Raw genomic sequence first — 27022 nt, forward strand, 5'->3', positions numbered from 1 at the left:
GCGCGGTACGGAACCGTTAATTAAAGGGAATAGAATTAATGTGCTCCTGTGTAGCTACGGTGGTCCCGGAGACTCCGTTTAGGCAGAATCGAGACGCCGCACCATCTGCAGATCTCGCGGTTAGAGACCCTCTTCCCCCTCAAGTGTGCACGAATATATACGTTGCCCCGTAGCTCGTGACCTTATTTCTAATGATGAATACCCGGGCTTTAAAGACCGCAACGAGGAATTAAATGCAGGATGGAGGGGTTAATCTTCGATCCGTCAGAGACGTCTTATAGCCTACGTCGTTCATTATAATATCGATTGAAACGCAGAAATGACTTTATCAGGCGATCAGACGTTACGCTCGTTAACGCGCCTGGGTGGTACCCACGACCGGGAGACAAAAGCAATAATATTACTGCCCTCGATATTGGCCCCCAAGAGCAACGGCTAAGTATACGAACGGGGAATTAGAATTATAGAAGCTACTCGATGACTTCGCCGCTTACTCATCTACTGAATATTGAAACGCCATTATCATAAGCGATCAGACGCATTCGATAATGACTCGCTCGTAGGAGTACGAGCTACGCCACTCCGGCCTGTAGGTCGGACAAAATCGATTACGGTCCTGGACACCGGTAAATATAGGTATACATGCTGATCACGCTACTCGACGAAATTTAGCTTTCCATTTTTGCGGAGATGGTAAAAACAAGCGGTACATATTTAAACGTTAAGTGAAAAGTCACAGATGCAGATGTATGGCGTACTGCTAGAGGTAAATATCGCTTAGGAAAAAACCAGAGTGTATGCAGTTTCGCGAGGCAAGTCGTGTAGCTAAATAAACTGAAACAGTACAACATGCCATTCACAATATGCTGATTCGAAACTTTATCTTAGGCAAATTATTTCCTTAATACAACAGTTCTACTAATTATCGCTGCATCGCACCACAATTAATGGAGGATATTGGAATTTCGTGCATCACAGGCTTACGTAATATCATTTTCTTCCCCCTATCATGACTATTTTTTGTCGACACAGCACGGATCGCAATATATCTGATGCACTGTGTGCACTCATCAAACCGCAATCAACGTAAAAAGGATTTACATACGAGATTGTACCATGAAATTGGCGATACTCAACTAATTGACAATTGATTGCGATTAGTAAAGTATATTTGATAGAAAGTATATTTTCGGTTGTGCCATTAACAATTTATAAAGGTTTTGCGCTTTCCAATCTTCTTCGATAAGGATTGTTTGTTATTGTTAATTTTTTCCACAAGAGAAAATACTGAAAATAGTATGGTTTCCACGAAAGAGTTGCGAATATTTTTCTATATAAATTGGAACTGGGATACAGTGCAGATAGAAACATTATATCGGCCTTTGGAAAGCTCTGTTAGCGAAAGGATTCTTCGATGGTTCGAAGAATTTCGTTTTGAGGATTTGAGCTTGGAAAATAAATCTCAAGGAAGATCCAAATCAACTTTAAACGAAGATTCAGTCTATAAAGATCTAATTTCTTTTAAATAGTTACATAATTTAATATTACGTTAGAAGAAAACCTAATGCTAATTATGCATGTCTTGGTTAATAACATTTTTTTTATCCAAAATTTTGTTTTGATCTACAAAATTGGTAATTTTATATGATACAATCTAATACATTATTCCACACAATACCGTCTACCACCGATTGCAATCTTTCCTTTGATACACTCTTATGAAATTCCTGTTAAGACTTCAATTTATCAAGCATGACCAACTAGTCTATCATCTCTGGATGATCCATCATGTCGATAAATCACTTCATGAAGAAACTTTATTACATCTTTGAAGCTCTTCCAAGGACACCATCCGGCGGAGGGACCACGCGATCCGACCTGTCGTCATTTCTAGCAGGACGCGCCACGTTCACCTGACACTTCCTCCCTCCAACGTTCCCTCTCGGGTTCATGAACCCTTCTCGTTTACTCACCGTCGCCTTCTTACTCTCTTCACTCTCCCAGCTGGGAGGGAGAAGGACGGAGAGGGAGTCGCAGGATGAATCAGAGAGGGACGGTGGAACTGTCAGTGCTGCATTGGTCCTCCTCGCGTAAAGACGGGCCACGGATCATCTGTGATTACCTCCCTGCCGGAGTCCTTTCCCGTAGACAACGGTGAGTGCACTCTCTCCGTCTCTCGCTCTCTCTTTCTGTCATGCCACACCGGCGTCGTTGTTGCTCGTATATTTTGTTCCCTCGCGCTATCGAGTTCAGCGCTAAGTAGATTCTGCCTTATCGTGCCGCCTCAATAATGCAACAGACGCATACAAGCATGAACCGTAGGACGAAAGACGAAACACGCTATGCGAGTTACATTTTGGCGAATGTCAAAAGGATTTTCAAAACAATTCAATCCAATTCAATCCAATTCTGACGCTTGTGTACATTTATTCTATAAAATCACCAAATGTTCTCTGTGCTAAGGAACGTTCTTTGAAATCGATTTCTTTTGAACGAAAATATCGAGGCGTCTAGAAAGATATTTTCGATATTTTTAGATTTGCTCAATTAATCGTCCATACTGCGAACGACATTGACATTTCTTCGAGAAATATTAATCAAATTTTGCATGCCACTCCAATGCCCATTAATTTATCGCGGAATACTGCTAGAAGTTAGTCGTGAGAGGCGTTCTGACTCTCCAGCCGTCTTTCATAAAATATAATAACGATTTTCAGAGTGGTTAACGCGTAACTAATGATAAAGCCATTATCTCATTCGTTCTTTTCCTAAAATTGTAATTGATGAGACGACGTGAAAGCATCATTAAATTATTAAATTTAATTTGAGCAAATATTTATCATGGACGCAATAAAGCACAATGGAGCGCCGTCACTTTTGATAGTTTGCCCTTTAATGATCGTAAGAACAATATATACGTGAATATGCATTGTTATAAGTTCACCGTCGCAATTGAGATAAAACAATACTTTGACTTTTAAGATGTAAATAAATTGAAAATTTAGACTGTAATTGAAATGTGTTTAACGTTTGTTATAAAATGTCTTCCATGACGATAGAAAGTCCAATTGACGTTACAGTGTTTCGCAGAAAAACAATGTTTTGTAAAACAGCGTTTTACAAAACTGAGATTCCCTCTCGACATTACAATTTATTTCAATGAATGAGATCGCGCAACATGTCGCACGCTTAAATTCCGCTATAATTGCGCAATCTAGAAGCTGTTCGTGGATAAGCGACGCAAATAATTCTCAAGCTCTGCTTTACGCCAATCTCACCATGTTAGACCCGCGGCGTAATTACTGACGATTACTCGGAGAGAGAAAGAAATTCGCGTCTGCCGTGCGTCTGGCTTTGCCGAGCCGAGATGAGAGATAATAGGAATGTGAGAGAGGAATGGCCAGACGCGCGTTCTTAAGATGCAGCCACCTAATTGCACCGTTACGCACAGCCCGTTAAATCATCGCGAAAGCACCGCTTCTCCCCTGTATCGTCCGAATCTCAAAGACGCTATTAAAAGCCGCTATGGCATTAATTCCGGAGTAATTAACTCCGGAGAGCTACATCGAATATTGTTTTGTACCATACAATGCCAATTTGGCGTTTAATCAATGCAGAATTGTAATCTAGCGCAATTTAATTAATTACGAATTTAACTAAATGAATTGTATGGTAATGAAGGTATAACGCATATTTTCATTGGAGCTCCGCCCAAGTTTTATATTGCCGTATAGAAATTTCTGTATGGACGGCAGACTGTTTATACGTATTTCAGCAAAAAAAAAAAAAAAATCCTCGTCACGTATTGCGAGATATGCCTCGTGCAAATTTACAGAAAGCGAAATTAAGATCCGGCTGACAAACTCGTGCGAATAATCGGATCCAACGGAGGAGCTTGCCCATCGTGCTTGCTGGGCAATCGGCGCGAATTGCAACGCTCTGTGTTGTTATTCCGATATGACGTATCAAATGCATTCAGCTGCACGAATGCCCCGCGTCTTTTCTCCCTCGTCTTCGAATTGGGCACGTGCTGGCCATGTGCGAGTACGAACCTAATTGTGCGCGCGTGTACGCGACCCGCGCTTGCCAGCCGTTTGTGCATGCACGCGCGAGTAATAACGTCGAAAATTCCGATGTCGTGGTTCGCGCGTTATTAAGTTGCTGCAGAGATTCTTATCTACCACCACTTGGAAGTGATATCTAATTGCCCGAAGAATAAAGCGCTTCTTGCTTCTTTTCATGACGCCACTTAGTCGCCGCAACTCTACGCAGCATAATATTATTTCGTTTTTTGTTTGCCCTCGCCTAGTTCCATTGTCTCGGACGATTTATCGGCACGGTTACACGTTCGCGTTTTGCGAACTTTATCGTAAATGACCGCACGCGCGTGCAGTTTAATTATAGAAATGGAGCTGTGTACTTGGTGGTGACCATACGTATGGGAGTAGCCTATGGTAATCGTGGCGAAGAGTACGTTTTTAGTAAAACTATAAATAATCCACGCAATAAGAGCATGCGAAAGTCGAATACCTGGGTCACCGGACGTTTTCGTTCGCTTCGTGCATATACGCCGTCGAACTCGACAGTTTCGCGTATTGCAAAGTTTGCAAATCAAACCTAATCGAACGAATCTATCTCGATACCACAGCTTTGACGTAACGGAATTAATTATTTAACCATCATGAACATCGCTTACGTACACCGACAAGGATCGGACAATTTGCGGTAAAAACGAGAAATATTAGAAGCGAGTAATAGATAAAAATTCTGGTTGTTAATTAATGTCGTTATCTTGTGTTGATTAACGTAGATGCGATCTCTTCGAATACCGTGTCGTAATTGTATATCTCTGCTTCGGTTACGATGATTTTAAAAGAGCTAATTAAGTGCTTAATGCGACAATTAGGAATTACTTCTAGCACTACAATGTGCTAACGCGAAACATGTGCCTTCACGCTCGGAGAAAATCGCTAATAAGTCGCGAGCCGCTATGTCTCTCGGTTCTTAACCATAAAAGTCTCGCGATTACGTCAGGGTTCGTGAGTCACAATGTCTGCTGGCCTAAAAACGCTGTTACCACAGCGAGCCATCACGTGTCAATAATTTCTTGAAGAGCGTCTCGTCAAGGACGGCAGTCGCGGTCGAATTTTAATGAATTTACATTGCGGATGCACCGACGAGAAAAGAAAGACAGGCGTTATCGTTGGCTCCTACTTTTATGCGGAAAGAGATTTATGTAGCGATCGGAAATATGTCTCTCTATTCTAACGCCGCAACTGTACATTGAAGGATCACAGATGAGAAGAGTATGAAAACGATCGAACGCGATAACGTGATATCAAACGCGCCCATGCTGCTGCTGATGTACCAACACTGACTCGATCTTTACAGAGGGATGAATCGCTCGAAAAGAGCAACAAAATGATCGGTTTCACCGCTCCATCCAGAGCTCGAATTCGTTTTGGCTTTACAATTACCTTTGCTAGCACCGCGCGAAATTCCGCTACGATAATGCGGCAGGTGGAAGCAAAAAGTGAAAGCCAATTATAAACCTTTGATATATCCTCGCTCGGAAATCGCGCGTGCACTCATGGTAGCTTGACGTTTCTCTTTGCGCGACTTTGAAAGATCGACAGCTTAAAGAGAACTTTACATTTTTATTTGTCAAAAATATCACCTATATTTAAGTGTATTAATTTCCATTATTTAGTAATTATATAAAAATTAAATTTAAAATTTGTATCATATTAGAGATACTCAATTTTATATCGGAATGTGCGACATGTTACAGACCTGTAAGTAATGAATTTCTAAACGCAGAGCAAGCAATATTTATTTGGTCATTACGATGCATTCACTTATGGGGCCACTTATGCCTTGTAGCTAATATAACCAGCATGCAACTCTATTTTAAGTATAATTATTTGGAACTCGAGGAACTGCATCGTTTTCCACGCACACACGCCGAACCGATTCTATTTTCACCCGCGATATTACCACTCTGCCAGTAGCGAATTACAGATACGCAACATTTGTCTAAGTGTTTATGACGCCAACGCTACTACCTTTATCGGAATATTCCGCAAACGTATCTCAATTTAACGAACTGGAAAAGCAGTTCGTAATCCCATGAGAAATATGCGAAATTGATAGAATTTGTTAATTTCAATTTAACGTTATATTTAAATTTTTAATTATTCAAATAGTACGTATCTGTTTTTTCCTTAAAAAAGTCCGTCTCACCGTTGCATGTAAACTTGGCGCGAGACACGTGTCTCTTGATAACTCTACATTTGCATTGCCCTTCTTTTTTTTATTCCTCTCTAAACACCTATATTTAAGTGTAAAAGCACTTTGCATGTTAAAAAATAAAAATGTCTTATCTTTAAGTCATATTCTAGCGTCAACAACATTAAATTGATAATCTCTAAACATTAACTACTTTGCTTTTTTTATAATATAAGCTAAATTTAAAAATTTAATAAAGATTTATCAGGCTTGACGTATCGATACTGTCTTCTCAAGGAAACATGATACAAATTATTTGGTTAAAATTCAAATAAAAGAATTCAGACCGCCGGTGATATGTGAAATATTATACATGTGTTAAAATTCATATCGATCAATCAATGTCCATTCCTAGTTTCAGAAATGACGAAACTTTTATTGTTTTTACAGAACGAGAGCATCGCAAGCAATAGACAGCTGAAATATGGCAGCACCACAGGCGTCGTCGCGTCTCGAGATGCTGCAGGTAAAATAATCGATTTTGTCAACTTTAAAAATGGCAGCATTAAAAAAGATAAGTTTCCATCGACAGACAAATTAATAGGTTCATTTAAGAACAAATGTATCGTTTAACATTCAACAGTGGCGTCTTTTAAATGTCGCTTGTATATAATTGTTGCTATATAAAATTATAGTAATAAAATATGAAATAGTGTGGATAAAGCAGTAATGATTTTATCAACTGAGATTTCGTTTCATTTTAAATTTTTTAATTGCAATAATTTTCAATAAAGGCAAAATTGATGGGATCGTAAATAAAGTTTGGATTGCCGATTAAATTGTCAGGCAAGTACTTCCTTATTTTTTTATAAATAATATACATTTGTCAATGTCTAAAAGTTTGATGCTAATGAAGAATTGCTATAATGATGTACTCTAATAATTACTATTAAAAGCATTATTAATCATTTCTTTCGCCGACATGGATATGGGAGCTTATAAAAGTTTATTCTTGACTGTGACGCTTCATTACGTCAGATGTTAATCATAATGCTCGTAAAATAAATCGCGTGCATCTGCGAAAATGTTATATAAAGTAGAAACGCATTCTTGATTAGAATCTTTTTTGCGAGAACGTAACAAACTGTACGTCGACTGTTGCGTCGCTGCAATTCTATCTTTCTCTTTCTCCCTTCCTCTTTTTGTCACTTGTACTTAATATCGAAATACATTCTGGTTAAGGTAGACCGGTTAAAGCAGTTTTGACGCTGTTCTTTTGGCCCACGTATCGTTTCTGTATCGAACGAGCGCATATATGGCATCTTGTTCAGGTAACGCAATGATCGACCCACGTATCGATATATCCAAATCCGATGGACAGCTGATATTTAGATGAATATCAAGCGCAGATCTCTCTTCCGCCTACTTTTCTACACAATATGTGTTTCCTAGTATCTTGACATAAAAATTGATCAATTCAGTACTTACGTAAAAATTATAGAAGAGGCTCTAAATTAGTCTAAATAATAATTAATCCATTATCGTTTACTTTGAACACTTCTTATAAAATAGACGAACGATTAATACAACGCAAAAATAAACTTACAATAAGCGAAATCTAATAACATAAATATTCATACGAATACTTTCTTTTTATATTTATTTCTACATACTCAATTTACTTTCGAAATCGTATCCACGTTTTAGAAACGCCCTGCATATGAACTTTAATAGCTGACTTTAATCTCTTATACGACACACCTCTAAGGGCATTCCCCGGCAAAAGATAGGCCTATGTTAAAACGAAAGAAGAATGGTGGGACTTGAAGGGAGTAAAAAAGTGAACGCTTGGTTTGTCAACCATGACCGACTATTGAGGGACTCGTGACCATAATACTGTGACGTCACTTCCTTCGCATTGAGATGCGTCATGCGACAGACTTCTCAGACGCATTATCTTCACTAAACTATGTACATATGTCTTAAAAAAAGAATCTTTACAGCTGTTCAGAAACGGATGGTAATCTGTCCTCATATATATGATTCTAATTTTGTAATTGTTTTTTGCACTACTACGATACATGTTATTTACGTACAGCACTTCCTGCGGATTCTATCGATTTCATAGGTAGTCCAAAATGGACTTCAAATCATTCAATTATTACACGATTGCCAAGTTAAACATAGTATTTTTCCGCAGATTCTGTCGCGGTTTATAGGTAACCTAAAATGTCCAAGTATAAGTTTACACGTGTGTGTATAATTCAATAATTATTTCTAGAAAACGACCTCTGAAAATAACTTTCAAAGAATACAATTTTCGAAGCGATAGTCTACTTCAGTTCTCACAGTTCTCCAATAATTCTTCCTGCTCACATTCACTATTTTTACGCACGCCCTGGTTATGATAATACTCTTGACGAAACTGTTCCGTGCATTTGCATATTATTTGACTTAAAGATGAGAAATCAAGTGGAAGTCCATATACACATTAAATAATTTCATTAGCCAGTTTCATCTTTTCTATTTTGGCGCGTCATGATTTTTATGCAACGAATTGTTTCTGTGTATCCGTTTTGCGCAGGCATGTAAAATGAAGATCAATCTTTCATACAAAATCTTCTTGACGCTAAGGTATCAAAAGATCGCGGGTAGTTATCTTTCAATGAAAAGGTTATTAATCAAATCACACGATGTATTTTACTGATACACCAAATTAACGAATATCATCACTACTCGATCACAAATTCTGCAGATTAATTTATTATGGATCATACTTTACATAAAAATATTACTAATTATAGTATCACATCTTTAAAAATATTTATACCATGCTAAAACAAAGATACCGCGCGGCGAAAATCAACGATCTCGCGTCGAAGAAAAAGATTAATTTTCTAATGATTAAAACTAATTCATTAAATCGAACGATAAAATTTAGAACAAATTTTACGCGATTAAAGTTGTTGCGTACTTCGTGGAAGTTGCCGCGTTGTTCTGAATTTCGTATAAGGCATGAGAGGAAGTGGATACATGCAATTTCCAAGAAAAATTAAAAACATTAATGCAAACAGAGCTATAATGCGGAATGTATTATATACGCAATGTGCGATTCGTCTTTAGGTAACTCTTGATATTAACGCGCAAAAACGATCAAAGTGTCGAGTGAATGACGCAGATATTTCGCGGTGCCCACGCTTGGCCTTCCTGCATCGAAGGAGTCGAAAAAAAAAACGAACGGACATGAATGCATTACGTCATTATCGCTTCGAGTATCCAACTCGGTCGTGATTATACACGATTATATTATCCGCTCGCTAATACTTCCTATAAATACCTTTTACAGTTGCTGGTATTATTTTATATCATTTGGTACCGTCACAATAGACTGTGTCTGAGGAGAAAATTGGAATTCATTGGAATTATTAAACTGCAAAGGAATCTGAGAACTTCTAATTTTAAACTCAACGATTCAGACCATCGTTGAAAATAGTTTTTAGAAAACTATTTCATTCTTCGGGCTAATTAGACCGCGTAGTAATTGATGTGCTGACCCATTTTCAGACATCGTAGGAAGATGATGTACATTTGTAACGTGTTCCAGAATTTTATCGGACCGTAATCTTTTTACAAATTCCTCCTGGTTAAAAAATTACGAAAGAAAAATGCATAATCGTTGCAGCTAGCGTGAGAGAGTTAAACGTAGGAAAAAAAATCTTTATCGAAATCTTCAAACGCATAATTCTAATTTCTAATCGCATGTGACAGACATGGGTTTCACGTGCAAGCGTGTACGCAGCTCGGCACGCACCGACACGCAGGAAAGAGGTGCGTGTTGCACGGAAAGCGAACCTCGCTCGGATAAATCTGAAATGTGGATTCGGAGCAAGGAGGACCGCCGCGAACGGCAAACGGGTTAGCTCATAAATAATTGATGACGAGGTGCGATGCAGCTTCGTTCGCCACCGATTTGTAATTGTAATTTCGCGAGGTGCATGCCCAGTTAAGCAAAGTAATTATGGGCAGGTTTCGTTATCGGGACATGTGCACGATCTATGGAAGACAACGAGATGCGCCGTAATCTCGATGTTGCCTCTCGTCTTTTTCTTTTCTCGTTGTTCCATCTCGCTGGTTAACGTTTAACTTTCGTTGCCGCAAACAGCGCATTTCTAAAGCAGAGATCGGAACCGACGCGCACAGCACTTACAATTAGACATAGGAACTAGATCCGTATTTCGATACTGCAAGCCCGCAAAAGTATCTCTCTATCTTTCGACGAAATCGCAATCGATTGGGATGCATTTTTCATGTTTATAACGGGAAATTAATTCCAAACTTATACCAGGATTGAATACCCTTTCGAGGAAGTGCCTCGCCGATACAATATGAAGATGTATAAAAAGTTCGCATGCGGTTGCACGCGAAAATTCGATTCGTCTTCGACGAAATGCAAAGTTCAAGGTTCCTCGAGAGCATCGTCGGTCGTGCGAAATGATTGGTTCTCGGTCTGCCGAGCCCCGTAATCGCGAGTATAGTACCTGCGCCCAGCATTTCCACGGTCCTCTCCGTGTCCCCCTTCCTCTAGCAAACAATAAATCTTGTATTTTTCGTAACCTCGTTTTCAAACGCGACGTTCGGAAGCGGGCGACTCGCGGACAATCGATATTTCGGGAAAGGAAGGAGGGGTCATCGGAGGTACGTACAAACGTATAAATAAATAATTCTCAAATGACTGTAGTCTCGTACGTCAAACGGCAATCGGATGGAAACCACTTGGCCGTATTCTGTCACTCGTTGACAATACATTTATGACGTAACAGGAAAAGGGATTTGGAAGCGACAGAGAATTCGATTATTGAGTTATTTTAATTGCAAAGTTCAGCCAAGAGAAATTGGACATGATTTCATTTATAATTATTTAAATTAAAACTAAAAACTTATACTTGGACTCTTGGCAATTTAGATTTTTTTAAATAAATTACAATGAAAGAAATATGTTGCTATGTGTGACAACATATGAAGCACTTAAAAAAATGTTATCGTATATCGTATGAAGATTAATATTGTTAAGCCTAGTGTCCACAATGCTAGAAATCGCTCCGAGATCTCGGACGGGGAAAGAATTAACCAATGGCATTGGTCAATTGGCCGAATTGTTTAAATGTGATTGGTCAATTCTTTCTCCGTCCGAGATCTCGGAGCGATTTCTAGCATCGTGGATACCAGGCTTTACGAAGATAAGATAAGCATTTCTTTCATTGCAATGAAATGGTTATCTCGATCTAAATTCGTTTGCAGCCGACATTGTTGAGAAATGATTCACCATTTATCTCCTCACAGAAGAATTATGTTTTCATTGTACATTGTTTTGCAAGCTACGCGTATTGATACTTTTTAAGAGGGAAGCGTGCTTTTCTCGCGCGAAGGAAACTAATTTTCGCGACAGCTTGCCAGCAGCTTGCGGTATTTCCCAGCGAAAACGTAATTTTACGCGAAAAGCAGAGCTCGACGAAGGAATCAAAGTGACGCGCGAACGAGGCAATTCCTTTTTCTTCCTTTCATTTTCGCAGTAATATGACGCAGCAATACGTTGCGAACTTGATAGGCAGCACGCGAACGGGTTGTTTCCCGGGAAGCATTACAACGATTTTTCCTAGAAACCTATTCCTGACGAAGCACACAGGGTATATAGCCATAAAAATCGAAATAGGACACGGTTTACACAAATATTCGATAGCTCCAGAAACTTTCCACATGAATGTGGGATGTATCTCAATTACTGTACCGCGCGAAACGTAAAATGCCTACGATTGAGATTTAAAATACGTGATACGACTAAAAATCTTTAGTAAATTAGATTTCTATTCGGCGGATAGTCTCGTCGCTTAGCGCGGGACGCAGCTGCGATAACGTTCACCTTATTGACGCAAATTGACATTAACTCGTCCAAACGACCAATTTTTCGCGTCCATGCAAGCGACAAGGAAGTAATAAATCTTGATAAACCAACTGCCAAACATACGACTCGTTTATATCAATTCCTAAGATCACTCCCATTACTCTTTCCAACCTTGAACTTTATACCTCGATGAAATTTCCAAGTAACATCGATAGGTTGTCTCGAGTTCTTTGCAAGCGCGAATAAAACTTACCCCGACTGTAAAGACTGTAATATGCCGTGACGAACTAACTTTATTACTGCTACACTAAGTGGAAAAAATAAAATTGCTTTTATACATGAAACGTTTTAATGATAGAAAAATGAGAATACCTTTAATAAAATTATTTTCTAAAAAAGAAGACCAGAGTGAGAAAGAGAGATTTGTTCCAGTATTTTAAGTGATAAGATTTGGAGACATTAATAAAAATTTGTGAAAGTGCAATAATAAAATACAATGAATGTATCTCATTTCATTTAAATATCTATTGGTATCATGTCGCATTATTTGGAGAAATCGCTGTCGTATATAGATTATCAAAATATCATGCAATCTCTCCTTATTTAAAAGTGTCTTGGTATAGCACTAAAACAACGAGTACGTCACGTTCTACGTGCCTTATACCCTGCATGTACATAAACCCACTTATATATTATATATTTGTAATTTTATTTGTCTAGTCGCTTTGCTCGATTACGCCACTGTTTGCGAAGGTAGGAGCGGAAAGAACGTTAAACTATTGAAGCGAATCGATGTAAATCAACACTTGAGACTCGGTCGCATGTGTGCTTTTTCGATCGTCCGCCCAACGGTAGCGCCCAACGGTGGCTATCATCCACGGTCGTAAGGGTGGATAGTGGATAGCTTAGACGGACATGCGCACTGCCCCTCGCGATGTCAGCACGCTGTAGTCTGTAGTTTGCAACAACACTGTTGTGATGGTAACACTCACAGTGCCGCAGTCCTATCGGCGTTGCAATGTGCGCATTGACCGTTTATTAAACCGTTCGTCCCCGGCTAATCGTATTCCGTAACTTTCGCGAAATTAATCATTTCGCGATTAACCACGCGATCGTCTGTGAAAACGTTCGACTGCATTCGCGCGAGTTCGCGGTACATACCTACATGCGTTTCACCGGTTGGTGTTGACATTGAACGCGTACGCTGTCGTGTTTTGCGCGCGTGCAAATTTGCATGCACGTCAGATCGCGATTTCACGCGGAGAACGGTGCGCGTATCGCCGCGACGTTACACCGCGCGAGCGACATTATCTTTTGCAAAAATATATATCACTTACGCTAAAATATAAAATCGAATCACATTCTGAAAAATGGCATAGTCGTGTTTGCTCGTGCCCATTCGTTACCGCGACTATATCGATTTAACGAAGATTGCCTTCCGTAGATTCGCTAAACAAAATTATGGCAAATTTCCATAAATTATCCTGGAAATTATAAACTGTCACAGTGTGCGACGACGTGAAAAAACGTTCAGATATTTTAATAAGTGAAAAAGTTCAACTCTGGAATAACATCAACGTTTTCTAAAAATATATTCCAAAATTGTTTTTATACTTCTTTGATTAAACAAATTTAATCAATTTAACAAAGATATTTTATAATGAGATTACGAGAAAAATAAACGCGAAAATTACCAAATTTATATTGATAATAAATCACAGATTGTCGCTACGTGTAAAGAATTAAAATTATACGAAACATGCGGAATAAAGAAATTGCGTGACGGCACAGGTGCATCTGCCGCATAACATTTATTTAAAAAATTTAAAAAGTATCCACTATATAAGCGCGGGAGGTATTAATATATACGATAATATATAAGAGAAAGTTATTTATAAAGACGTTTCAAAGATAGCGTCAAGAAGTTATTTCCATTACACGCGAATTTTTAAAATATCGATAAGCAAACTTAATATGGCGCTCCTTAATAATGTTCAAACTTGCCTCGAACACGTAAGCTCTCTTTCGCGAAGTTGAAGGGGAAGAGATCGTGAACTTGACATATCGCAACCTCATATTGCAACCTCTACTTATCGTCAGTACAACTAGGCTCGTGTGACTACTACTCTTTAGCAAACTTCTCCTTCATTTTACGTCTCTTCTTTTTTTAGAACTTCTATGTTAGACATCATGCATGCGCGAAACGTAGCTACGTTTTCTACATTTCCAAATCTTAAAATATTTAGAGGCCGCGCGTAATCGATAACTATAACGATCAGACGTGTGAATTTAAAAATGTGAATTGGAAATGTAACTGGCGAGCTAATAAACTCTACAAAACTGAATCTATACGAGCTGCTCGAAAAGAAATTGAGATGACTACCTTTGAGTGCTAAAAAGAAAAATCGGTAGTGCCGATGATTCGTGATTGGATAAACGCGTGTTCTCGCGCGTGCCTGATTTTTCAATGTGAAAGAATTTGTGTGCGGATCTCAAGATAATCACAAGGCCGACGACATTCAGAAGAATTGAGAAACCGAAAAGAAATGCATATCCGGTCACAACAGCTGGGCACTCGCGGAGTCTCCATGGACATGAAAACGTCATGGGCGGCTCAGGAACACGACTCCACGTTTCCTAATTTGGAAACTATGGTACTACTTTCAAAAATTAAACATAAATTTCAAAAATAAAATAAACGTGTCGCAAGATATACCAAGATCCAAAAATATAAAATATGTCATGGTCTAAAAATCAAATTTCTTATATTCCAAACGCCGACTTTAATCAATGAATATACCATACATGTGCAAACGAGAAGAAAATCGTTTAACGAAGACGGAGAGGCAACGTAAGTAGGTGATTGTATCGTCAAAGCGGGTCAACGTCGAGCATTTCGTAAGACGGTATCCTGAAGTTGGAAATGGAGAAACCGCGAAGCGAGGCACGGGAGAAACGGGAACGTCGTTTATTCTATATACGGTCATGTATGTCGGAGTCGTCGACTTCTCGAATCTCGAGTAATCCACGCTGTGCCCACGCGATTTAAATCGACACCCAGTCCACGATCCCTTCCTTTAAAAACCGTTCGCGCACGTCTCTACCGCACGTATAAAACAGATACGATCCCGAAGCGCTACTTCGCGTATCGTTTATTGATTTATTTTCAACGAGCATTGTGCTAAACTCGCCATTTAAGTTTCATCTTCTAGTTCGTCTTTCGTCTATTTTTCATTTCTCCATGTCCAATTCGCAATCAGCTATGGTCGAAGCATTATCAAATAGCATTATTTAATTAGAACACGGTGGAAATAGCTATTATGTTTACCAGGCGTATCGATCGCTGAAATCTAGCGGACATATATTACCAATGTAATGGCAACGCATTACGGGTATTTACTGATTGGAAGAAATAATGATAATTCTACATATACGGTCAATAACGTGTAATTTAACTTTGTGCATGGTTTAAAAATTGTTTCCTAGATCTGGAAAATACTTTCGCCTTATAATACTGGACTAATCTGACATCTAAATAATTACACGTATTGGTCGTGCAGAATGCAATGGTTGTCTAGAAGTCAAGATTGCCTTAATGCAGTTTTTTGTACCGCGTCTAAAAATTTCCTAGTATACTTGTTAATTGGTATATGATCACGAATATAACCAATTAACACTGCATTATCATTATCAATAATCTCGTTGAATCTCGAGTTTACGCCGAGTAACTGCACGGTATATAGAAGCAAAGTGTTCAATATGGCGGGTTCATTAGGAACGAATCAATTAGTGGCGCGGCTGATTGCCGATGCAATCATTGAAGGGATATACAATTAGGAACTGCTGGATGATTATTAAACCGCAGTTGATCTTTGCTCCATCGTTCCCAAAATGATTACACAAAATTCCAATTCTCACAGAATATATGTCGTAAAAAGTTAATAATGAGCTTATCAAGAAAAGCAACAAAATTATTCAACCTTGGAGAAATATTACTCTATCAATCTATTTCTTTATGATATTTCATGAAAACGGATGTTTTAATTAAATAATTTAATTAAGCAATGTACTATTAAATTAATTTTTTTTTTAATCTAGAGTATCGGGAGAAAATCTTTTTTTCTTCAATATACGATTATAATTGAATCAGTATAATTACTGAAAAAATCCAATTTACAGAATAGCAGCGCGAATCTTTTTTCGTCAGCTCTTTTGCAAATGAAATTGGGACCTTATCATCTTCGGTGGCTACATAATCGCACGAGTTCACTCATAACTTCGCAATCGAGAGTAATACCTCTAATAATACACCTCGGGCGCGAAATGGCCAAAGCGTCGAGCGGCGCAGGGTTAAGAGACGAACGATCCCTGCTTTAGCATAATAACGAGTTTACTAACCCCCCTCGGCATGTAGGTTAGAGGTGAATCGATGAGGCAGCGCCGGTGCCTGCATGTGCATCGTCGTTTCTATAGCCTGCAGTAGAGCCTGCCGCGATACCATGCACCTCTCGCATGCGAGCCGACGTTCCAACCGCGAGCAACGTCGGCCCGCATTTCCGCGCGGCGACACACCGATATTCAAAGCGAATTATCCCGCGACGCAGGCCCGCTTCCAGCAGAAACAGCTGCAGGAGAAGGAGCAGAAGCTGCTGCAGCTGTACGACCAGCAGCAGCAGAGGGCCTACCAGGTGGTGCAACGGGGTAGCGCGGGTTCCAACAGCTCGAATCACGGCAGAACCGCGACAACGACGACGACGACGACGGCGAGCCACACGACCTCGACCTCGCAAGGCGGTAAAGTAAGTGGAAATCGGCTTACCTACTAGAATCAGCCGTTTCGTTGCGCGCTGACTTATCTTCGAAAGCGATTCCGAAAGTATAAATGCTATTTTTTTTATTTCTTTCACGCAGAAATGGAATTTTAGCAAGTTGCAAATTTAGGCGATCTTGCGAACGTTTAATTTGTCGTTTGAAATCTCGTTCGAGCGTTAATTGTCGCACAGGTGAGGCAAATGTTCGACGAGAGGCGGCAGACTACCGTGAAGGGAATCGACAGGAGCTACCCGCTGGAACCGCTCGAGAACAGGCTGCGAAAGCAAGCGAATACGAACGGCGTGGTGACGCAGAGGAACGGTAATGTGACGGTGAATCGACAGTCCGTGAAACGCGTGACACGCGCGGACTTCAACAGCAACGTTAACGGCGGCAAACCCGTCGTTTCTTACCACGAAGAGATCGCTCGCGACTCATTCGGGCCATCCGTACGTCGTCACGATGACGAGGACGAGTACGGCGTCGAGAACCGCGTCGCCACGTTCGCCAATGGACATTATCGTCACGAAATTGACAATGAGGTTGGTTGCACGCAAGGTGTTTAATTTTTAACTTGACGTCGTATCTTGTAGGATACATGCAATTTAGTCGTATATCTAAAATCGCAAAACAGAAATTAGAAACATTGGAAAAAGTATTCTTTTAAAATATATAATTCGTTCAACGCAGATGTCACTTTGCTAAACATGTTTTACGAATATTACTATTTTTTTTTATTATCTGTATGTTAATATCTTGAGCGCAGCAAGAAGAAGCGTTCGACCAGGACATGATAGAGAGAAATCGTATGATGGCGAAGATCCATCTGATGGGGTTCGACGAGACTCTGAAGCATCGCGTGAGGAACGATTTGGAGAGCGAGGAGTTTCCGGAATACCTCATGGTGGACGACAAGCCCGACAAGCTCACGAAGAGGAACGTCACGAAGAAATTGTCTCAGGCGGAAGAACGACTCGAACGATTCAAGAACGCGAACGCGAAAAGGAGTAACGTGCCGAAACAGTCGACTTCGAGCACGGTGATAAGAAAGCGGTCGGAACAAGGGACAAAATCGAATTCCAGGTAAGAACGTTTCTCACATTATTGAAACTGAAATTGTAGAGTAGAGTATAGTAAAGAAGACAGATTATATAAGAATATGACACATTCTCGAGATTCGAAATTAAGTCTATTATTTATGTAGCTGTGCAAATAATTGCGAATCTCGATTATCGACAAATCGCTAACAATTCGCCGCTGCTTGCCAAAATTAATTTATGTGTATGTCACGTAGTTGCAATCGCTACCCTCGACTATTAAAAATATATCGCGTTAACAATGTCCATTGTAAAAAGTTCGAAAGGAAAAAGGAAGAATATAATATCACCGGTGATCGTTTTTGTTCTAATATGTGTTTAACCCTCGCCTCATCGCCGTAAACTAGAGCGAACATTAAAAAGAGGACAGACGGTGGATGACTAATTTGGCAGAATCGTAAACATTGAATAAATGAGCGGAGAAGAGTAATTAATTTGATTAATCTAAGTATGCAAACGAGCAAATGAGTGCCTTTGCTCCGATCCGAAGAAACGTGCAAAACCATTCAAGCTTAATTATCATCGTGCGCGTCGCATTTAACCGCAATTCACGCGAAGCAGATTTAACACCGGGTTGCGAGGAAACTGTAACTAGCGCAACGTCCACTACAAAAAAAAACAACTAGCGCTAATTAGCTTGGGCGCTGGGCCGAAAAATAAGGCCGACTGCTGTAAGAAAAAGCACGCCTTTCTTAGCGATCCCGCTTCAAAGTCGTTCTACATTTGCTTTCTCGACTGTGCGTTCTCAGACTAAGGAGCGAGATCGCTGGGACTTCCCCGACCAGCATGAGAAGCGGAAGTAGCCGGACCTCAGAGCGCAGTCAAAGGATTTTCGAAAATGCAAAAAGTCCGCTGTCGGTTAGAATTCGCGTAGCTGACGAAATGAGCGCGAGACGAAGGGAAAGTTCGGATACCGAGACGCTCAGTCAACGCACGAGTCCGCGAAGCTTCTTGACGAGAGAAGCTACAAAGGCGGAACCCGCTTCGAGATTTTATCCTCGGAATAATGAGTTTAAGTCATTGACGTCCGATGGAAAAATATTCGTAAGACGTAGCGCGAGTCCGCAGTTCTTTTGTAGAGAATCCGAAAGATCTGCCACGACTATGAGCATCGATCGAAAGTCCGATTCGTCTGGATCACCATTATTTCATCGGGAAACGTTGACGAAACAAAACAGAAGTCCATTCTTCCTCAATGAATTCAAACAATCTCGCAGAACGAGTGAGTCTAAGTCACCAGTATGGGGTGACACAGGAATTTCGTCAAGACGAAGCACGAGTCCGCAATATTTTTATTATGAACCCAAACGGTCCGAAACAGCTATGAGTACCGATCGAGAAACTATCGGATCCAAATCGTCCGAACGGAGCAAGGGAATATTAAAGCGAGATATGACCGATTTCGAACGGAAAAAAGTTCAAACAAGTACGACTCTCGGTCGACAATCTCCTCGATTTAAATTACCATTGTATGAAGAGAAAGTATTCAAAAGGCGAAGCACCAGTCCTCAATTTTTTTGCAGAGAATCCGAACGATCTGCCACGACCATGAGCATCGATCGTGCACCTAGTGAATCTAGATCGCCGTCATACGATCGAGAAATAATAACGAAGCGAAGCGGGAGTCCGCGATTCTTTCTAAGTGAATCCAAACATTCTCAAAGAACGAGTGAATCTAAATCACCGATATGGGGTGACACAGGAATTTCGTCAAGACGAAGCACGAGTCCGCAATATTTTTATTATGAACCAAAACGATTCGAAACAACTACGAGTACCGATCGAGAAACTATCGGATCCAAATCATCCGAGTGGAATAAGGGAATATTAACAAAGCGAGATATGACCGATTCCGAGCGGAAAAAAGTTCAAACAAGTACGACTCTCGATCAACAATCTTCTCAATTTAAATCGCCATTGTATGAAGAGAAAGTATTAAAAGAGCGAAGCACCAGTCCGCAATTTTTCTGCAGAGAATCCGAACGATCTGCCACAACTATGAGCATCGATCGTGCATCTAGCAAATCTAGATCGCCGTCATCGCCGTCATACGATCGAGAAATAGTAACGAAGCGAAGCGCAAGTCCGCGATTTTTTTTCAGTGAGTCCGAACAATCTCGCAGAACGAGTGAATCTAAATCACCGATATGGGGTGACAGAGGAATTTCGCCAAGACAAAGCACGAGTCCGCCATATCGTGAGTCCAAACGATCCGGAACAGCTATGAGTACCGATCGAGAAACCATCGAATCCAAATCGTCCGAGTGGAGCAAGCGAAACACAAGACCGCAATTCTTTTGCCGTGAATCAGAACGATCTGGCACAACTATGAGCATTGATCGCAAAGTTAGTGAACCTAGATCGTATGATCAAAAAATATTGACGAAGCGAAGCGCAACTCCACGACAGCTAAAAGGAAAGACCGAGCAACGATCTGCCATCACTACGAGCATCGATCGCAAATACAATGGATTTAAATTGCCTAGAATTACGCGCGACAAACGTTCCACGAGTCCGCAATTTTTCTGCAAAGAATCTGAAAAATCTGCCACAACAATGTTGATCGAGCCAAGATCGAGATCAACGGACTCTACCAAAAATGTATTAAAACATCGCAGTTATGTCCCAGATACTTCCTATAGGCGACCTGTAAAATCTCCGATTGATAAAAAAGTCAGTTCTACGAAATATAGACACACTCCAAGTCCTTCAATTACTAGACACGAAGTGAAAAGAGCTTCCAGTAAAAACGAAGTCTTCAAAAATATTACGGAAGCTCGCAGATCATCGAAAATCTCGGAGACCTCCGCGACATCGGCTAGCTCGATCGTAAACCTCAAGTACGGTTTGGAATTCGATAATATTTTGCAATCAGCAGGGCTTGTCCGTAAATTTATGAAGTCCCAAGACCGAAAACATCGCGCGATTCGTCAATCGCCCTCGAAACGCAATGGTACAAACGTAAATACTCGAATCTCCGCAAGAGGCAATCAATCGAAAAATCAACGTAAAACACCGCCACTTCTCCAAACAACGAGATCGCCGTCTATTGAAAGCAGGAAGAGAGCCACGCCAGAGTTCTCTCGCAAAACTATTACGCCGACAGAAGTTGACATGGACATTCAAGAGATTACTATGACGGATCATCGTATTGAACGCGACAAACTGCAAAAACCGTCGAGCCCAATACTGAAGCGACAATTTGATGGAACATACACGAAATTGCCTAGCGGCAGAGCGAAATTCAAAACCTCGATCACCTATCCTGTTCGCAAAACGCATAGACAGAGAGAGTCCATTTTCGAATCAAGCGCTTTCAAGAGAGATCCCTCCGAAAGGAGATACACGGATCGCCGAAGCGATCGAGAGAGCGAGGAAAGTGTCATCAGCCTGAAATTCGGTCCTGTAAGCGAAAGTTCTTATCTCGGAACTCGAGACAGGAAAGATGAAAGTAGAATGTCTTCTCAAACGCGGAAACAATCCGCAAGAAATCAAGCTAAATACATTGCGACTCAATCCACGAAACGTGAAGATCGACAGCGCGCGAGTTCTCGATCTTTAAATCAAATGCGAAATCGTTCTGCAGAAAATAGGGCTGATAGCCCGAAAGCAACGTCTCCCGATTTTTCTAGGGTAAGAAAATATACAGTTTCGCCGATTTTATACGACTTCGCGGGGAGGACCAAAGGAGCACGCACAAAATTCGATCAACCGCAAAACTTGCGGTCTGCGCGACTGGTACAAGGTGCTGCAAAGAACAAAAACTTATCTACAGACAACGAATATAATCGAGGAAGAGGAGAAGACAAGAATAAAGATGTAGGAGTAGATGAGGTTGACGCTGGGATCGGCGTAAAGTATCAAACGGTAGCTGAAACCGCTTTGAATGAAGAGATCAAGGATTACCGCAAGATCACTCGCCCAAACTTCACCGATCGGATCACAAACAAAAAGGTCTCCCTTCGCGAAACGATGCAGAAGCCGATGCAGTCGAGTACTTCAAAGAAAACAATCTCTCCGACGAGAGAACGTGGCAGGCGGCACGACGTAAAGTCTAGGGTTTCGCCACGCGTTTCACCTTTGCGAAAAACAGCAGAAATTTCTCGTGACGCCTGTATCCCGAAAATTTTCTCATCCCGGAGTATCGTATCGAAAGCAGATCAAAGCTCCTCATCTAAATTTTCGACGTACACCACCAAAGATCGCAAACACGAGAGTGTGCTAGTCGCGAAAAAATTGACGGAATCGTTCAATAAAATGAGCGTAAAACGTAAGACCGAAGATAGCGTGAAAGAATTTTCGAAAATGCTACGCGAGGACAGATCTGAAAAAGATCTCAAAAGACTGGACTCCGTGGAGTCGGCGTTGAAACGATTCGATTCCATAGACGCAGAATTTGAACGTTCAAGTCCGACGAACTTCCGGGCATCTCCAGAGATCTCCTTACAAACGATAGACGCCCAAGCAAAAGTTTCTATTAAAGAATCGATCGCCTCTGAAGGAACAACAGTCCCTTCTCGCGAAGTAACGGATCATACGATTTTGAGGTCGATGCTAAAATCTCCAGTCGATAGAGATCTGAAAGCTAAAAACGCCGCATACAAAAGTGATTTAAGAATTCTCCAAAAGAAGACTCGCCCCTCTAAGAGATCAACGAAAGTCGGAAGCCCCACCGAAAGCAAGCAGAGATCAACGAAAATTCGATCACCGACGTCCAAGCGACGATTGTTTGAATCCGATTCGGAGAAGGAGATTCAAGAAGAACGGCCAAAATCGAGTTACGTAAAAGCGCGAAAGGATGAGAATTGTCCCTTCGTAAATTTCAGATTTCGTAAAAACGAAGCAGTCTCAAACAAAAGGTCTTCCAAAGGTCTCAGTCACGACGTTACGAAAGAATCGATGAGTTCGGAAGAAACGTCCACGTTTTCCGTGAAGCCGCTGCGGTCCATCGAGGATATTCGAAAATCGATCGGTGACGAACGAAATAAATTAGTCGCTACGGGAGAGTCGAGGTCAGCGATTGCAAATCAGCGTTCGGCCTCGCGAGAGGCGAGGAGATCAAGTCCTGTGACCAATGCAGCGAAAAACGTATTTCTCGGCGCCGATCCCGCGAGACTGATTAAAATTAAATCCTGTGTATCCAGGATCACGAAGAGCCCGAGCCCCGATTTGACTGCGACAAAGCAGCGCGAAACGAACGCGCGAGCGACAAGAGGAAGCGCTCCTTCGTCCCCTTCGAAAAGTCCTGAGGTTGCCCCTAGGGTAAGTACGATTGAAAAATCCGATTAAATCACTGTAAACTTGCTTTGTGATAACGAAGATGACTTTACAACGCCCTATTCCTTTCTTTTCATTTATTTATTTTGTCTTCTACCTATTATAGTAAAACGAAACTTTTTTGTCCGATTACGTTATAGACGCTACGTTAAATTTTCCTATAGATTAGTAGTGTATCATTAGTCGATTAGTGTATTATTGAAACCTCGTAGAATATTAAAAATGTTTCGTGATCCATCATGATTCCATTTTCTTCCTTACCCGAAATATTCAAGATAATTGGTATATGTTTTCGTATTATAATTGATTTTAAATTAATATTGAATTTAATGACCTACTCCCTCAGCGTACAGAATCGAGGAATCAAGAATCGAAGCCTTCGAGAAGATCAACGGTCGGAAAAGGTGCGGATTCGACCGGAAATAAATTCGACACAACCGACGGCGTCGTTCTCCAAAATGGTTCGCCGAGCGAATCTACAAGAAAATCCTTTGTGATCGATTTCGACGATCGACCATCGAAAGAAGACGATGCAATGCCGTTGAAAAAATCGTCGATGAAGAATAAGTCTTCTAACGACGTAAGACCGATTTTTGTACTTTCGCTAAAATCCCACATGCACAAATGTTATTTATTATATTGTTTTCATCGCCTGGACCAAGCGACGCTGTGTGAAATAATTCATTTCTCAGCTTGCGTTACTTCGAGTTGCTTTCTTGTATAAATCCACACAAATCTAAAAACGTTCTCTAATATTAATATATGTATTAATATTGATTTTTATATATTTCAAATAATAAATTAGCAATGAAATGCCAGCCAGATATCTGGCGCAAAACTAATGTTAATCGTATCGTTATAATCTTCTCACAATTGTGTAATTTCTTTCCCAAACAATTGCAATCAAAGTCAATTGGCGGATATAATCTGTCAAAAAGTCAGAAGAAAACTCGCACGTTAATTGCAGCATTCAGGAGAAAGTGTCAATGAAGGCAATTAATAAACTCAAATTACATTATAGAAGGTACAATTATGTTAACCTTAGTAACCTAAATTTTTACTTCGCCATCAAAAAGCGAATTTTTCAATCAAAATCGCGTACGTTTCAGTGTACATTCTGTATAGAAATATATTTTTACGTAATTTTTATACTTCTTAATTTATACGCGCAATCTGTTTATTTGCAGAAGCAACAGACAGCTTCCAGTGTATCAGGCCGGCCGACCTCGTCGTCGAATTCTAGTTTTAACTTAGTTCAAGATTCCAGTGCGAAAGGTAGAATGGCGGAAAGTGAAAGAGGAAAAGGAACAGGAAAAGGAGGGGGTAAAAGTAAAGGTAAAGGTACAGAAAAGCCTTCTTCCAGTAGTGGCAAGCTTGCAAACGCATCAAGTTTCAATGAGAATACAACTACCGACATGTAAGTTTTTCCAATTTCCGGTCCAATTTCATATTTTATTAGGAAACAATAGTTTTTATGTCAGATAAAAATCCATATAAATTATTATCAAAATTGGAACCTTTCAAATTTCTGTCTGTGACTTTCGAAAGTGTAATGTGAAATATGAATGTGATGTTATTTTCATAAAATTTAGTATAATTTCTATCATAAAAATTAAAAACTTAAAAATTCTTCCATCAAAAAGATTTAGATAATATAGACGTAAAGTTTAATTATTATATGATATTGTAACTAATGGCAGGAAGGGTCTGGTAAGGTGTAAAACATGCGGGCGTAGCTTCGCGCAAAATCGAATCGATCTCCACGAAGAGATCTGCGTGAAAACTGCGACCAAGAAGAGGAAGCAGTTCGACCCAGTGATGTGCCGAGTTAAAGGAACTGAACTCGAGCCTTTCGTTAAGAAAGGCCTCGCTAAACGAGAGGTTGGTATCAAAGAATATCTTCGGAAAGAATCAATGATTAAAAATGTATACGCTTCTCAATAATATCGTCAAATTTTAACGCATAAAGTGACGGTCGTCCGAATTGTCGCGGTTTTATGTCGCGAAGTCCGGTGCCTGGCTAACTCGTTCCCTCCCAAGGAAGACAAAAGCATTCATACGCTCACATTGTTTTCAGACAAAAACGAAGAAGTCGGAGACGAAGCCGGACTGGCGACGCAAACACGAGGAATTTATCAGCGCAATCCGCTACGCAAGGGAGACGCAGGCACGATTGGCGGCGGGTGAGAATCTGAGCGATTTGCCGCCCCCGCCACCCAGCGATACCAGCGATTACGTCCAGTGCGAGCACTGTGGCCGGAAGTTCAATCGGTCTGCCGCGGAGCGGCACATTCCGATCTGCAAGCGTATGCACGACAAAAAGCAGACGCAAGCGCCGAGGGCGAGACGCTAGAAGAGGAAATCGCGGCGACGCCCAGCCTCTCCCCGGTCCCTCTCCGCAAAGAAGAAAGCTCGTTCTTGTACTCCCCGATAAATTAGCGTCTAATCTTTTTAAGCGCACTCTTGCCCTCGTCTCTTTCCCGCCGATTCACAAGCCTAACACTCCCCTTTGTACGCGAGACGCGACTCGCTCCATTTCGAGATCTTCGCCTGCTTCACGTCTAACGTCGAACCGTTGCGTCGAAGAATTTGACAGGTTGATATTGAAGAACTCGTTTCTAAATTGTCTTAAATTTTATTAATTAAAGACTGCACGGAAGTGGGTTCTTCGACTGGAACGTGATTTGTAACGCTATGACGGCTCTAAATTGAGTGAAGCAGACGAAAATTACATTAATAATAAGAAAGATTATCTATGTGAGCTAACGGCAATGTCGTAATTTGGTCGTAAATTCGAGATGATCGAATATGACAGCAATAATCAAGCATTGATGTTCAAAGTCAAATAGTTATGCCGCTGACTATCGCTTTTCACTCGTAAAGCTGCTATCGCCCAAGCGGGTGCTTTGAATAACTATCGATAAAATTTTTTATCAATTGAATTTTATACGTTTCGTAATTGAATGCATTTTTTATAACCGCAAGCGATTATACACGCGAAGTAAAAATGTAAAAAGAAAATAATGCGTTGATAATGTATATGAAAGAAATATATTATACGTAGCACGAATGTGGGAGTGAGAAAAATCATAATTCTTTTCGTGACACACAAGACAAAACGAATGCACAGTTTCATCTTTTTCAGTCGATTTTACTTAATTCTCCAGAAATAAAAAATGTCGCCAATTATTCGTCTATACCACGTTACGTTCTGTGGTATCCTAATTAGACAGATTTCTCGATTGTTATACGATTTAGTATTTTATTAATTTTTTCTATTATTTTTCTAGTTTTATTTCTATATTTCATTTTCTACAGCCTTGGCTAAAATTATTTATATTAAAATTAAGTTTTTTTTTTCAAAATAACATTTTTTAAAGAAATAAAAAAATAAACGCATAAACGCGTTCATAATAATGAACGCTCTGATAAACAACTTTCAAATAATAAAAGTCTTTCCTGGAATTAGATTCCGTACAGCATAATAATTATGAGAGTGCCTAATAATTTTAGCCAAGGCTAGTATTATTTAACAAAAAGGATAATATTCGGATTATTAATTTTTCTTACGACTCGTATACTGTATTATATATTGCAGCTATTATACATATGTAACGTCGCAATGTCTTTTCTTTAATCAAATTTAAATCAGGTATTTTTCAAATTTTCTTATTCGCTATATCAATTTAGGCAGCAAAACAGCCTGAAT

General features: G+C 40.2%; 1 protein-coding gene across 3 annotated transcripts; it reads left to right on the forward strand.

The window, feature by feature from the left end:
• The first annotated feature begins 1997 nt into the window (after positions 1 to 1997).
• Positions 1998 to 26383, forward strand: LOC139768428 (uncharacterized). Of its 3 annotated transcripts, XM_071698593.1 has the most exons (11): positions 2075 to 2154; positions 6679 to 6754; positions 7023 to 7074; positions 16732 to 16926; positions 17131 to 17481; positions 17706 to 18022; positions 18786 to 23298; positions 23660 to 23893; positions 24501 to 24730; positions 25014 to 25194; positions 25391 to 26383. In XM_071698593.1, exons 5-11 carry the CDS (start codon positions 17140 to 17142, stop codon positions 25664 to 25666), a joined length of 6093 nt encoding a protein of 2030 aa, XP_071554694.1. In that variant the 5' UTR covers positions 2075 to 2154; positions 6679 to 6754; positions 7023 to 7074; positions 16732 to 16926; positions 17131 to 17139; the 3' UTR covers positions 25667 to 26383. The 3 variants fall into 3 exon arrangements, with proteins under 3 accessions (XP_071554691.1, XP_071554693.1, XP_071554694.1); XM_071698590.1 differs by lacking the exon at positions 7023 to 7074 and having other exon boundaries at positions 1998 to 2154; XM_071698592.1 differs by lacking the exon at positions 7023 to 7074 and having other exon boundaries at positions 1998 to 2154; positions 16744 to 16926.
• Positions 26384 to 27022: the final 639 nt, after the last annotated feature.

The sequence above is a fragment of the Temnothorax nylanderi genome, unplaced genomic scaffold (assembly GCF_030848795.1).
Source record: "Temnothorax nylanderi isolate EJ_2023f unplaced genomic scaffold, tnyl_v1.0 TNYL_tig0016_pilon, whole genome shotgun sequence".
Lineage (NCBI taxonomy): Eukaryota > Metazoa > Arthropoda > Insecta > Hymenoptera > Formicidae > Temnothorax > Temnothorax nylanderi.

Bases quoted from the DNA above. Each gene is read 5' to 3' on its own strand.
- LOC139768428 (XM_071698590.1), top strand. From the start codon at position 6,713: ATGGCAGCACCACAGGCGTCGTCGCGTCTCGAGATGCTGCAG. The intron at 6,755-16,731 runs GTAAAATAATCG...CCCGCGACGCAG, and splicing joins CGCGTCTCGAGATGCTGCAG to GCCCGCTTCCAGCAGAAACA. The intron at 17,482-17,705 runs GTTGGTTGCACG...TCTTGAGCGCAG, and splicing joins GTCACGAAATTGACAATGAG to CAAGAAGAAGCGTTCGACCA.